The 15,297-nt window shown below is 36.7% G+C and overlaps 1 protein-coding gene across 6 annotated transcripts; it reads left to right on the top strand.

The window, feature by feature from the left end:
- Window positions 1-2,573: 2,573 nt before the first annotated feature.
- On the top strand, window positions 2,574-15,031 carry LOC100261042 (cleavage and polyadenylation specificity factor subunit 3-I). Of its 6 annotated transcripts, none has more exons than XM_019223540.2 (6): window positions 2,574-2,815; window positions 9,127-9,342; window positions 9,453-9,550; window positions 10,762-10,807; window positions 10,892-11,041; window positions 13,170-15,031. In XM_019223540.2, the coding sequence occupies exons 2-6, from the start codon at window positions 9,196-9,198 to the stop codon at window positions 14,808-14,810; spliced, it is 2,082 nt and encodes a 693-aa protein (XP_019079085.1). In that variant the 5' UTR covers window positions 2,574-2,815; window positions 9,127-9,195; the 3' UTR covers window positions 14,811-15,031. The 6 variants fall into 6 exon arrangements, with proteins under 6 accessions (XP_019079085.1, XP_010658085.1, XP_059597261.1 ...); XM_010659783.3 differs by lacking the exon at window positions 2,574-2,815 and adding an exon at window positions 8,249-8,431; XM_010659782.3 differs by lacking the exon at window positions 2,574-2,815 and adding an exon at window positions 8,303-8,567.
- The last annotated feature ends 266 nt before the right edge of the window (window positions 15,032-15,297 follow it).

Here is a 15,297-nt window from a genome sequence, read left to right as displayed (position 1 = left end):
AAATACTTTCTTGGGATTAAAGTTTCTCGATCAAGTGAAAGAATTTTTCTATCTCAAAGAAAGTATGCCTTAGATCTTTTACAGGAGACTGGAATGTCGGGATGTCAACCTGTTAATACACCAATAGAAGAAGGTCTGAAATTGTGTGTTGAGTCTAATCAAGTATCAACCGATAAGGGAAGATACAAGAGACTTGTGGGGAGATTAATGTACTTAGCTCATACAAGACCAGATCTTGCTTATGCATTGAGTGTAGTGAGTCAATACATGCATAATCTTGGAGAGCAACATATGAATGCAGTCATGCGTATTTTGAGGTATTTGAAGAATGCTCCTGGGAAGGGAATTTTGTTCACTAAAAATGTTAATCATCAGAGTATAGAAGTATATACTGATGCTGATTGGGTCGGTGCAGTGGATGATAGGCGATCTACATCTGGTTACTTTACCTTTGTAGGTGGTAATCTTGTGACATGGAAAAGTAAGAAGCAGAATGTCGTTGCTCGTTCAAGTGTAGAAGCGAAATTTAGAGGTATGGCTCTAGAACTTTGTGAGGCATTATGGTTAAGACTTCTCTTACAGGATTTAGGTTACCTATCTAGGCAACCAATCCAATTGTTTTGTGACAATAAAGCCGCATGTGACATTGCTCATAATCCAGTACAACATGATCGTACAAAGCATGTCGAGGTGGATAGATTTTTCATTAAGGAAAATTTGGATGATAAGATTGTGGAATTGCCTAAGATTCGATCAGAAGATCAATTGGCCGATATCCTTACCAAAGTTGTCTCAAGTCAAGTGTTCTCAAAATTTTTAGACAAGTTGGGCATGTGTGACATCTATGCACCAACTTGAGGGGGAGTGTTGAGATATTAGGAATGCTTTCCTTATATCATTCTTTCCTTATATCATTTAGTGTTGAGATATTAGGAATATTGAGATATTAGGAAAGTTGAGATATTAGGATATTAGTTGTTATTTCCTTATATCATTATTTCCTTGTATCATTCTTTCCCATTCTTAGAATGGTGATTACCCTCTATATATACTCTGTACATGAACGAATGAAAGTATGAATAAAAAAACTACCATTTATCAATTTGAAGAGATAATTATATATATATATGTGTGTGTGTGTGTGTGTGTGTGTGTGTGTGTGTGTGTGTGTGTTATTTTTGCTTTTATGTATGGATCAAATATATTTTTGCATAAAAAATATATTATAACATTTCTTTTGTTTATAATAGAATATATGGAGGTATTATGTTTTCCGTAAGTTTGAATAAATAAAACAAAGAATTTGACTTTAATTTGTTTGGTCCTTATCAATGGGGTATAATAGTTGACTTTTCGGCCCTTGTCAACAGGATATAATAATTGACCTTTACATTTTCCTGATAAAAAATGTAATTGATTTAAACCCCAGCCTTGAGGGCTTTGATTAGAGGTTACTTTTGATTATGTCCACCTTAAAAGGAACAAATTTGAAGCTAACCACCCATTTGTAAAGTTTCACTTAACTAAGCGTCATTTATTATTTGGTAACCAAAATAAAAATAATTGAAATGTATTTGATTTGGATTTGATATGAAATGGTTTTGATATATATGAAAATGTTTGGTTGAACTGTTTAAAATGTATTAGCATGTTTGAACTCAAACGTTTTATGAAAATGATTATACCCTATATCTCCTATTTGGAAGCATGAATGAAAATATTTGATCCATGAAACTATATTAATGTTTCTTATTGAGTTTTGAGCTCATTAATTTTTCAGGTACCCTAAGTTCGGGTGAGAAGTGATGGTTAGAATGAAAATTTTGGCTTTATTAGGATATTTGTTTAAACTCTTTTTTGGGGACTTTGTTAAACATTAGAATTTAATTATTGTTAGCTATTGTTTTAGTTTGAAATTGCTTGGACAAAAATACTATGGTTGATATGTTGGTTTAAAAGTTGAGATTTGAAGATTTTAGAATTTTTGTTCTATTAGTATAGATCCTTCATTTTGTCCCCTTAGCACATGTTCTATTGAGGGCTCATTTAGTATTTTACAATGGTTCATTTGTAACTAATTACTACTATGCAATTTGTCTTCTCTAAGCCACTTTGGAGACTTTGGTTGAGGGTTTATCTGGCTCCTCATTGTGACCTTAGTCACCCTTCGAGTTTAGGTTAGACTTTACTTTGGGTGCACTTTAAGTTAGATTTCACTTAGTTCACCCTAGGTCACTATAGCACTTTTCTAAGCTCACTCAGGTTTACTTTGGCCCACCTAGGCCCACTTTAGGCACCACAAGGCCCGACCCATTAGTTCATGCATTGACTCACTTTCCTTCATGGTTGCATAGTTTGCCTAGATAACCTTATTGCATAGCATGCATGACTTATATGACTTACATGTGATTGATCTTCTCTTTTCCTTTTCTTATATGATTCCTGATTTTTTTTAATTTATTTATTTATCTTTATTTTGATTTTGACTTAATACTTTATATTTTTTTTTCTAGTTTTTTATTATTATTATTATTATTTTGGTGGGTTTTGGAAAAACTGAAGATTCAGTCCATGTTTTGAAAAGGAAGATCTGAACAAAGGCAATGGAAAAAGGAAAGAGTTGAGATTTTGTCTTGCTACCGGGGGGGAATTTCAGATTCAAGATGAGAGGCTTTTAAAGCAACAACAGAGGAGAGCAGAGGGGATTTTTTTTTAAGGGGATTGTTTTCGAATGAAGAAAGAGGAACAAAGGTTTTCACGGATTTTGGAGGTGGACGATAGCGGGGAAGGAGTGATTGCAGTCAAGACTGTCCAGGTATGCTTCTTGTTACTCTCTGTGTTCTTGTTTGCCCTTTTTTTATTCTGATTCTTTTATATGTCGTTGGTGTCTTCTAAAATATGTGACCCCATACTTGAATTTGATCATACTCTGTTTATGTTTAAATCCTATTCTGTATTGTCCCCCTGTCCAGCCCTAGATTATTGACACGTAAAACGGGGCTGTCTATGTTGATTGATATTTTCTGCCTATGTTCCATGTTTCCTTTCTTGTACGATGTTCGAGTCTTAGTATATTTGGGCACGTTTTGAGGGGATGACAGAGGTGTTTGATATGAGGGGTAACGTTGCAGCAAGCCGCAGCATGTTCAGTGTACTTCCGGCGGTTCTATTTCCTTATCTCCATGAATCCCATCGCAGCTTGTCTAGTTTTGTAAGGTTGAGTGTTAATGGGCTAAAGCTCGGTTACTGGATGATTGGCTCTGAGATATTCCAGTAGGTTGACGAGAAAGAGAACTGATTTGCCAAGACTTGAGATAAATATGGACCTTGTGATCCCTAAAGGCAACAGTAAACTGGGAACCTACATGCTAGGCAGTGGTCAAGACATGGTTTAATGCCCAAGAGGACTGCGAAGAGCACAAACTTGCGCCTGACCAGAATCAGATATGCTCGTGCCTTCCTCTCAGAACTTACAGATTGTGCAACAAGATTCGCCTTCTTGCTTTCGCATTCATTGTTCAATCTAATGGTGCCCATGATGAGCAGCTCATGGACAACAGCAGTGCAGCAGTTTTCCTGTTTAAAGAATCTGGGAGGTGCAGAGCTTTTGGCAAAGAGACTGCATACAGAAGAGTACAGGATTGTGGGTTTTGTTAAAGGCGCTTGGGTCTACTACTTACATTTCTGCAGACTCTACGGGATCCTAAAACTCTCATGCTATGATTGTCATGACCAAAATTGGCCTTAATGGCCTTTCTTGTTTTTCTGCTTTGCATGAATTGGGGCCTTCCTGATGCCTTCTATCTTCAGTAGTGGCTGGAATACTTCCTTCTTCAAAGGCCCTCGCATATGTTCCCAATGGTCTCAGTGCCATTTGCTTCAAAAGCTTAAGGAAGTGGAAGAAGCTTCAGCATGACATTCCTTATGAATAATGAATGAGACTTTTGCTCCCTTGGCCAATGTTGTGGAAAAGTTTTTGTTGTATTTTCATTAAGGAATACTGGTGTTGACATAATTACTGAAATTGTTGATAGAATTGCTTCAATAGGGGATGACAATGTGGGAGTCATCAGAAAAATTTAATGGGACTGCTGCAATGAAAATGGATTCTGAAGACAAAAAAATGATGGCCATCAATAAATTCAGGTGCAGTTGATATCAGTAATGAGTAGTTCGTCCAACCTTCATCTTTTATGTATCTGTTCTGGCTTAGAGAATATTAAAAATTCCGAAACTTGCTGATCATCTGTGGAGAAATCAGAGACTAAAACTGTACTCAAGCTACTGCCATGGCCTAATTTTGCCTTGGAATGCCTATTGATTTACACAGTACCATGGCCTTCAAGGGGCTTTACTCAGCATTTACTTTGTTCTACTGGTGCACGCCTTCTGCTCCTCTTTTAGAGATTGCTAGAAGAAAGCTTTGACTGAATTTAGCATTGATTCGGGCTCCTTTCCTCCGGATCCTAAATTTAGAAGCGATAGCAAGAATGTCGATGATGAGTCTGATGCATATAGTGTTGTTTCAATTGCAAATGCTACTCTTGTGCTTTCAATTGGTGACACGGTTGAAGAAGCGATAGTGGTTTTCTTGATGCTACAGCATCCCTTGCTGTTTCTTCGATAGGTGATGATGATTCCTTGCCGCGAGTTCACCCTAGTGGTTTCCGTTATGTAAGAGAAGGCAGGCGCATTAACGAGTGGAGAACTCCTGGAAAGAGGACAACCATCAAAGTTGGTCCCAATAGGCTTCAAGTGGTTATTGCACTGAGTGAAGGAGAGCTTATATATTTCGAGGTGGATATGACTGGTCAGTTGATGGAGGTTGAGAAGCATGAAATGTCTGGGGATGTGGCTTGTTCTAACATTGCCCCGGTTCCTGAAGGAAGACAGATCTCATTTTCTCGCAGTCGGATAATGTGACAACACTATTCGTATCTCGTCTTTGGATCCTGATGACTGTATGCAGATTTTGAGTATGCAAAGTGTTTCTTTTCCTCCAGAATCTCTCTCTCGAAGTTCAGGCATCAGTAGGTGATAAGGTTGGTGCTGATCGCCCTGCTAGTCTTTTTCTTAATGTTGGTTCGCAGAATGGAGTTTTGTTCAGACTGGTGGTAGATATGGCGACAGGTCAGCTCTCTGATGCTCATTCCCGATCCTTAGGACTAAGAGCCCCAAAGATATTCTCTGTCATTGTGAGAGGCCAACGTGCAATGCTATGCTTGTCAAGCCACCCTCGGCTTGGCTATATTCACTGAGGGCATTTTCTGTTGACACCGCTTTCTTATGAGACACTTGAATTTGCTGCATCATTTTCATCTGATCAGTGTGCTGAAGGTGTGGTTGCTGCTGCTGGGGATGCGCTGAGGGTCTTCACTATTGAATGACTGGGTGAAACATTTAATGAAACTGCGATTCCTTTAAGGTATACACCAAGAAGGTTTGTTCTTCAACCCAAGCAAAAATTATTGGTAATTATTGAGAGTGATCAAAGAGGATTTGCAACAGAAGAGCGTGAAGCTGCTAAAAAGGAATGCTTTGAGGCTGCTGAAGCAGAGGAGTTAAAAGAACTCTAATGTGAACCTGCAGTTGGAAAATTCTGAATTGGCAGAAAGTTTAGAAGCCATTCAAGCTTTTGCAAGTTTTGTTTTGGAATGTCCAGCGGTAGAAGAAGTAAGGAAACTGAACCACAATTCGAGACACGAAAATGAAGATTTGCCAAAGAAATTGGGCAACTCCAAACAAATCAATGTGAGCTGATGTAGAGAGCCAGTCTATCTTCAGCAGCTTAATGTTCACCTACGCCATGAGCTGAGAAATTAACAGGCTGGTGGCTCAACTGCATGTAAAGGAACTATTGCATTCGCTCAGCAGCAGCCCTCACTATTGGACTTTCTCCAGCACAGCGAATTTTGGAAAGCCAGAGGACTCTTACAAGCTAATTCCATGGATGTGCAAGCGACTTATGAAGTCAATTCCAGGGAGTTGCTGTTTGTTGACGCCTATCACTTGAGTGGGCCACATAAAGACACTTTGTTGTCTGCATCTGCCTTAGATGTAGATGATGACTAATATCCTCTAGTTTATGGGGTGGTTAATACTGATAATGAAGAAAACTGGTTGTGGTTCCTAGAGCATCTGAAGTATTTACTGATGAATTGTCATGTGGTTCTAATTTCAGATAGGAACCCAAGCTTTCTTTCAGCAACTAACAAAGTATTTGGCAGTGGTTACAATGCTCACTGTCTCAGCCGTTTGAAGGAGAGCCTAGACTACTTCATAAGTAGTAATCTGGTCTTAAAGATGGGACATTTAAAATCTGCTCTTGATGCCAAGGTCAGGTATCAGAAAGAATATGTTCAGGACATGGTGTAGTTTGGAAGCACTTATGAGCATGTAGAACACGCAAAATCTAGACCCAGTCCAATACAAGCTGAACCACAGACGAAACTAGAGAAAATGTAGGCTGATATTGAAAAGTTGAAGGCAAACTTGATAGAAAAAGAAACTAAATTGTTGAGTATTTCAAAGGAAATGGGAGATGGACTAATTCCAGTTTGGGATTTTGGTGAATTGCACTTGGCACCCCTCAGAAGGTCAATTCAAATACTAATCTGAAAACGACTTAAGTATACTCCACATCAGTCTCCTGCCCCAAAGAAGGTTTATGCAAAGACCTGTTCAACGGAAATTGTTTTAGTCTTTAATAAACCAGAGGTGGCAGGTCCATTTATCTGAAGGAATGTGGTAGTTCAGCGATGAGAGCAGATGGAGAACCTATAGATTGCCCAAATGCATATGTGATTGTTCATAGATGTACTTCAGATTCTTTTTCAAGAACTCCTTGAAGACTGTCAAGCTTGCCAAGAAGTAGGAAGAATTGGAGCAACTCCAAATCCATGCACAGAATGAACGTCTACAATTCGCTCAAGCTGAGATGTTTCCCCAGAACTTGCAGAATCTGCACCTTCAATTGCAGAAAGAAGAGAAAAGCTCTACCTTCCAATCTGGGATTAAGCTTCAGATCAAACTGGTGGAAAATCTGAGAATAAAGATGCTGGGGCTGTTTTGATTGCTACACAAAATACTCTCTTACCTGAAAGCTCGGTGAGCTAGAAGAAGCTGAAGCTAGAGGATAAGTTATAGTTGCTGAATAAATTTTCTTCAAGCATGCTGAAAACTAAGTTTTCTTCTTGTTGGGTAATGGCATTGATTCTAAGGCTGGACAAGACATCCAAACAGCGCAAGTACTGGAACTAGTAACATCACTTGGTAGGGAGACTTGTTCTCTTCTTGGGAGCTCTGAATATTGTGTTGGGTTCGAGTGATGTATGACAAAGACCTATTTGGGCAATGGAAGTTTTAGAAACTTTTCACTGTCATTCTCTTTCATGTTTGAGAAAGGATAGTGCGAATTTGATAAGTTGTCAATTTGATGCAAAAGTTTAAAGTTATGTTTGGTTCTCAAAAAATTTGAGGGAAAATGTGATGAAAATAAAATAAAATGAAAAAGTGAGAAGAAGGAAAAAGTAAAGGAAAATAAAAAAATAGAGTCCAAGTTAATAAATTATTTTATATGCTTCTCTAAACTCATTTAATTTATTTTCTTCCATTATATAAAAATTAAATAATTTTAAAATGTACAATATTCTAATTAATTTTAATTATATTTTATTTTTTTTCACTAGTTTTTATAGTAAAACTAAATATGAAAAAACTATTTTCCGAAAACCAAACATAACCTAAAAATTTTGATGTTACATTAAGTTAAAACAAAACATTGATAAATGAATGTTTATAAATTGCTTGAATAATAAAATATTCTGGTCTCAACTTGGACCAATATACTAAATTAATAACTTCAATAAATACATAAAATAATAATATTTTTAAAAATCCTTAACAACCCACGAACATATACATTATATGTATATATACCAAACAAAAATTATTCATAATATAATTTCTATTTTTATCAATTCACTTTTTATAATTTCTATTTTTATTGACTCACGTCTCGAAATTATCATATACTTGAAGTCTCTTTATCTTTTAAGATATTAAGGTTAGATAATTATTTTTCTTTTTCAAAAATTTTTTTAGTAAAATATTTGCTATGAGGCCTTCAATTCTTTTTTTCTTGAAAGATATCTAATAAATAATTCTCATATTTTTTAAGGCTATATTTTATTAAAATGTTAATATTGGCTTTGAAATTAAAATTTTGTGGAAAAAAATAAAGTAAAAGAATAACGAAATGGCTTAAACCGGAGGCACACATCAGATCAAACCCGGCTCACATCCGGACCGACCATTCCAGCCCGGTATTTATCAATCTTTCAGAGGGTGAGGCAAAGAGGGAAGCATCTTCTCAAAATTGGGGTTTTAGTTCACTCTCTTCCTTTGCATGGTCTGAAATCATTTCATAACTGTAACCTCTCTAACTCTCTCGAAACTTTCTCCCTCTGCTATTTTCTATGCATTTCTTCTTTCTTTGTTCTGAAGTTTATGTTTTTTCTTCCTCCCCTCTGTTTGGTTCCCGAGAAACTCGTGGGAAATGCAACCAAGTGAGTTGAAAATTTTGAATCTCTTATAATTGCCTTCATACTATGCTTTTTTTTTTATAAGTTTTGAGTTTCTTCTTTCTTCTACTTCACTCTCTCTCCTTATTTATATAAGGTTGTTGTGTTTGGTTGCTGAGAAAAGTGAGGAGAGAGAGGGAAATGAAGCAATTGAATCTTGCGCTTTTATGTTGCTTTCTAGGGGGATGAGCGCTGAGAGCTGTAAGATTTAAATTTTTGGTTCTGCAATTTCTCAGCAAACAAACAGTGCTTTCTCGTACTGGATTTTAAATTTTGAGCTTCAATTGGGGAGATAGGTTATTTCTAGTGAAGATGTTCTCAGGGAAATATAAATTTCAACTGTACAGAGTTATTTTACTGAAAGTCAAAATTTATTTTTCCCAAGCTTAACAGAAATATATTCACCAAAATAACTGGAGTTGCCAAGAGAAAAAATGTCTTTTGCTGGAATTGTATTTATTTTTGGGTATCATTTTATTTATGATGAAGCGTTTTTTTTTTTTTTTTTTTTTGAATCTTTTTTTTTTTTGTATTTTTTAATCAGTTGCAGAGCATTTTGCATGAATATAGAGTGGTGTTAATTGAAGGGGTCTGAGCATTGTTCAGTTGAAGAATGGCATCTACAGGGCCATCACAGTCTTTGAAGAGACCAGATTCCTCATTAACAAGAGGAGACCAGCTGATTATTACCCCTCTAGGTGCTGGAAATGAAGTGGGCCGTTCCTGTGTCTACATGTCCTATAAAGGGAAAACCATATTGGTATACCATAATGCATTATTCGTTTATTTTGGTTGCTAGTTTTTATACTTTGTTTTCGATATTTTTTATAATTTGTTTGTTTCTATTTTGTTCCTGTTCTGTGATGATAGTTTGACTGTGGAATTCATCCCGCATACTCAGGCATGGCTGCTTTGCCATACTTTGATGAGATTGATCCTTCAACCATTGATGTCCTTTTGGTGACACAGTATATTCTTTTTCCTTGTTGAATATTGTAATGTTATTTGTTTTTATAACTTAGTGATCTGCTGAATTGAGAAATGAAATTTAGAGAATATCATGATTGTTCTTTTATATTGGACTATATACCTGGGTATGGTCATATTTCTGCCAAAAAAAAAAAAAAAAAATCATTTAATGAATTCTGTCCTGAATGGCCTTACTTAGAAAAAGTGACCAAACAACTATTGTTAAAGCATATAAAGATTTGACTAGGACCAGCTGCAAGTACTCCATCCGTACCTTCTCTTATCAATATCTGGTGCTATTAGGAGCACTGCAGATATATCTTTAAAGTAATGAGACTACATCTACCACCCAAACTTTAAGCCATTATCTGAATATCTCCTGCTTCTCAATGGCTTCTTCATTCCATTCGCTAATATTTCTTTTTTCTCAAGGAATAAACTCTTGGAGATTCCTTTCCTCGTATGAAATAGCTTCCTAAAATTGAAATCCCTGGGCTCTTGTCTGGCCTTGAGATTTTTTCGGCTTTGAGTAGACTTTCTTGAGCCCAACTTTACTCCAGTTGAAATTCTGACTGCATGGCTGATGAACGCTCTTGAAATGGTTGAAAGCACATCAATAGTTAGTGATCTACTACTATAAGCATGGTTTTGAGAGTATTCTCTGTAGCTGTATTAGAGGGATCACTCTATACAATGGCCTTACAGGTTCCTTTTCTGGGGTTCTGGAGGGATGAAAGGGTTAATGGACCTACCCATTTGCATCTCTGCATAAAGTGTCCATACACAAACTTGAACATGTACTTTCATATGTAAGAGCGCGTGAGGTTACAAATAATTGAATCTATCAGCTAAAATTCCTTCAGAAAAACCCCAATCATTCACCTTCTTTGATTATGTTGAAGTTCCCATTGCTTTTCTCAGCATTGTTTCTTCCCAGTAAATGGATTTATGGTAATCACATACTTATCTCTGAGCAGTGCTCTTAGTTGTGTCATGTACCAGCATATTTTCTTAACAATCATTTCATTTGATATCTTGCACGTCTGTCTTGTCAATGAACTTTTGTAGATCTTGAAACTTTTTGGTGGAACTTTCATCTTTAGTTTTTCTTTTTGTCTATCTACTCTACTTTCTCATCTGAAACTTCCCCTGTTCTTTTAGATGTGCTTTCCACTTTCTTGCATTGTAATGTGTTGCATTTCCTGTGCAGCTTTCACTTGGATCATGCTGCATCCCTTCCATATTTCCTGGAGAAGGTTGGCAATTTTCTTAGTCAAATTTTATGCAATTACTTTGCATATGTTTTTAAATAAGCTAAAATATTTGAATTTGTTCATTAGACCACATTCAAAGGGCGAGTTTTTATGACTCATGCAACGAAGGCTATCTACAAGTTGCTTTTGTCTGATTATGTAAAAGTGAGCAAAGTTTCAGTTGAAGATATGTTGTATGATGAACAAGACATTCTTCGCTCCATGGATAAAATTGAGGTGCGTTTATTTTTGTTTATAGATGTATGTTTCAATCTCCATTTTTTTAAGGCTTGTAATATTTCTCCTCACGTCCAAACTGGTTTTGAAGCTAATCTAAATGCATCCCTTTCCCTGGTTGGTGGTGAGTGACTTTGATTTGGCTTTTTTCATCTTTTTATTTTTTGTTTTGAAAATTTTTGTAAATGTTATCTTTTAAGTTTTATTGTATTTAATATTTCTTATCATCCAGAGGAATATAATAATGTTCTTCCATCTACTGTATTCCATGGAAACTTGGATTTGGAACAATGACCAGAACTTTCTATTTTTCTTCTTCTTTTTCCTCAACTTCAAAAACCTCTTTACCCTCAAAGATCCTATGTGTTTTCTTCCACCAAAGGCACTGAGCTAAACAACAAGTATCGACTAGAAATTACTCCTAGTCATGGAAATCTTTTCATATTTCTCACCATCAAATGCTCCAATGCTACTTATACGGGGCTTTTCTTTTCTTACATATATTTATTATATACATATATATTCTTATTTGCCTATCTCGCCATCCCCTCCCCCCCCCCCCCCCACCCCCCCTCCCCCCCCCCACCCCCGCCCCCAAACCAAAAATATATAAAATAAAAAATAAAATGAAAGAAATCCAATGCTACTTGTTTTACTCTTTTATGTGGATTATTTTTGTCTTTCATCAACTATCCTAATGCTGTTTGTTGCTCTATTTTATGCCTTGACAATGTTAGTATTGTTTTTATTTATAATTTTTTGTGAACTTGTTGCTTTCTTAGAACTCGTATAATATCTTACCTGGAAAGTGTTCTTAGTTAAAAAGAGCATGATGATTCTATAGTTCCTAATCAGTTGTCTAATACCCTGACTGAGAAGGTTTGTTAGGTATTATTATATGTCATGTTGAATGAAGCCTAAGCCTTTGGTGCCCTTCAGGCCTGGGTCAGGTGGTAAAGGGATGGGGAGGGTTTGCGGGAGGTTCCAAGTTCAAGTCCCAATGGGAACAAAATTTACCTATCAAAAAATAAAAAATAAAAAATGAAGCCTTTGATTCTATTTTTCAAAACGTATTTTTTTTTTTTTTTTTTATGTTGTGAATTTATGATAATTGGATGCATGTAATGTAAGATTATGGTTGTGCCTTTAATGTAACTATCTGTTTTAAGGCATGAATTTCTCAACATAACTCAACTTGATTGGATGTCAACTTGTAGATCCGAAGTGTTAAAATTGCAATGTCGAGTTGTTTTGATGTTTATTGGAGAGTATTTCTTTTCCTCTGTTTTGATCAGGTTTTGTAAAGTAAGGAAGGATTTCTCATCCTTCCCTTGCACAGTTGCACTTCCATTTTTAAATCAGGTTTTGTAAAGTAGGGAAGGATGAGAAATCCTTCTCTTGCACTTCCTTTTTCAAAGGCCTGAAAAGTTATGGTCACAATGTCTATCAGGAAAAAAAAAGGTTATGGTTACAATAACTATCAAAAAAAAAAAAACACAAAAGTTATGGTCACAATGGTCCATGTATCACAGATTAGCTTAAATCTGGTTATTTAAATTTGCAATTAGCTCTAATGTTCTATCTTGGGACTCTTATTTGAAATTAATAGTGTCACAAATGTCTACTACCTTGTCCTAAAGCCTTAATCTTTCTACCATAGACATTCATACCTGAAAAATAGATTCTACCTGAGTGTAAGTACTACTGTTTTAGATCTCTATAACATATGTGGGCTTTCTGTACTTCACCTTCCATGAGAACAGATGGGTTTTGTCTTCAGTTCTGGACAAATAAAACTAACATAGTAGGAATTAGTCTATTAAGATTTAAATGGCTATACTTCTAATATTAATTCATGTTTTGTGTTCCACAACAACAATTTTTCTATTGTTCTGAATTTAGTTTCAAAATTGTTACATAACTAATCTAATAAAATATAAAACTTGTTCACTAAAAAAAGCAATATGGTGTGTGTGTGTGTATCTCATATGCCAAAATATTGGTTGCATATAATCCTGATCAATTGCAGAATGTTGGGCCATTTACAACAATTGACTTTAGATATGTAGCTTAATTTTATTATCTCATTTAATCTTCCTGTAACTGTAATTAAATCTCCCTTCTGCAGGTTATTGATTTCCATCAGACTTTAGAAGTAAATGGTATACGATTTTGGTGTTACACAGCTGGCCACGTCCTTGGTGCTGCCATGTTTATGGTTGATATTGCTGGTGTCCGAGTACTTTACACTGGAGACTATTCTCGCGAAGAAGATCGTCATCTCCGTGCTGCTGAGATCCCACAGTTCTGCCCTGATATTTGTATAATTGAATCCACTTATGGTGTCCAACTCCATCAGCCTCGGCATGTGCGAGAAAAGCGCTTCACAGATGTCATCCACTCAACCATTTCTCAAGGGGGCCGTGTTCTAATCCCTGCATATGCTCTAGGTCGTGCCCAAGAACTCCTTCTTATCCTTGATGAGTATTGGTCTAACCATCCTGAGCTCCATAACGTCCCCATATATTATGCTTCCCCCCTTGCAAAAAGGTGCATGGCTGTTTACCAGACATATATCAATTCCATGAATGAGAGGATCCGCAACCAATTTGCAAATTCGAATCCCTTTGACTTCAAGCACATATCACCCTTAAAGAGCATTGAGAATTTTAATGATGTAGGTCCATCAGTGGTGATGGCGAGCCCGGGTGGGCTTCAGAGTGGGTTGTCAAGACAACTGTTTGATATGTGGTGCTCTGATAAGAAAAATGCATGTGTTATACCTGGGTATGTCGTGGGAGGGACATTGGCAAAAACCATCATTAATGAACCCAAGGAAGTTACTTTAATGAATGGTCTTACTGCTCCCCTCAACATGCAGGTCCATTACATTTCTTTCTCTGCCCATGCAGATTTTGCACAGACAAGTACATTCTTGAAGGAGCTCATGCCACCTAACATCATTCTTGTTCATGGAGAAGCTAATGAGATGGGGAGGCTCAAACAGAAGCTTATCACCCAGTTTGCTGACTGCAACACCAAAATTATTTCCCCAAAGAACTGTCAGTCAGTTGAAATGTATTTCAACTCTGAAAAAATGGCAAAAACCATTGGGAGGCTGGCTGAAAAGACCCCAGAAGTTGGTGAAACTGTCAGTGGTTTACTGGTAAAGAAAGGGTTCACTTATCAGATAATGGCACCTGACGATCTCCATGTCTTCTGGCAGCTATCCACGGCAAATGTCACCCAGAGGATTACTATTCCTTACACTGGTGCCTTTGGTGTAATAAAGCACAGGCTGAAGCAGATATATGAGAGTGTTGAGTCATTGCCAGATGAAGAATCTGAGGTTCCAGCTTTTCGAGTCCATGAACGGGTGACAGTGAAGCATGACTCAGAGAAGCATATTTCACTGCATTGGACATCAGATCCTATTAGTGACATGGTCTCTGACTCCATTGTGGCTCTAGTTTTAAATATCAGTCTTGAGATCCCCAAGGTAATAGTTGAATCAGAGGCCATAAAAACTGAAGAAGAAAATGGGAAGAAAGCAGAAAAGGTTATCCACGCACTTCTTGTTTCTCTGTTTGGAGATGTGAAGTTGGAAGGGAATGGGAACCTGGTGATAAGCGTTGATGGAAATGTGGTGCATCTTGATAAACAGAGTGGGAATGTTGAGAGCGAAAATGAAGGCCTCAAGGAAAGAGTGAGAGTGGCATTCCAGCGGATCCAAAATGCTGTGAAGCCAATCCCTCCATCCGTGTCTTAGCTCCTTCCCTCAGGTTTTCTGTATTTTCAACTTCTTCCTAATTAATTCTGAATGTTGAGGTTAAAGTTCTATATCAATCAATATTTCTTAATGTAATTAGTCTGCTTATTTTAGGAAAATATTCAACACTGATCCATCTCAGTCCCAAGCTATAGATCACATACATCGACTTTTTCTTTCTTGTACCTTATATGTGGTAATGCTCAAGAGATTTTCCTCTATGATTTTTGCGATTCGTCTGAGCTTCACAAATGCATTGTCTTGTTGAGCAGCATCATATCCCCAGAAGTTATGGTTATCAATGCATATCATTAGTGAAGCATGTAAATAATGTTTTTGTTTTCCTGGGTTGTGTTATTGTTTGATGCTAATTCTAGATCTGGTGATAAGTGGTCTTCTGCTAGCCTGTTAGTAATTTTCTCAGCAACCTTTGATTAAAATGGAGCTTTTGAGAGCATGGAAGTCTTGGGTTACTGATAAATTTGAC

Source organism: Vitis vinifera, chromosome 12 (genome assembly GCF_030704535.1).
Source record: "Vitis vinifera cultivar Pinot Noir 40024 chromosome 12, ASM3070453v1".
NCBI classification, from domain to species: Eukaryota; Viridiplantae; Streptophyta; class Magnoliopsida; order Vitales; family Vitaceae; genus Vitis; species Vitis vinifera.
Note: the sequence above shows the minus strand (reverse complement) of the source record. Positions and strands in the feature narration are given on the sequence as shown.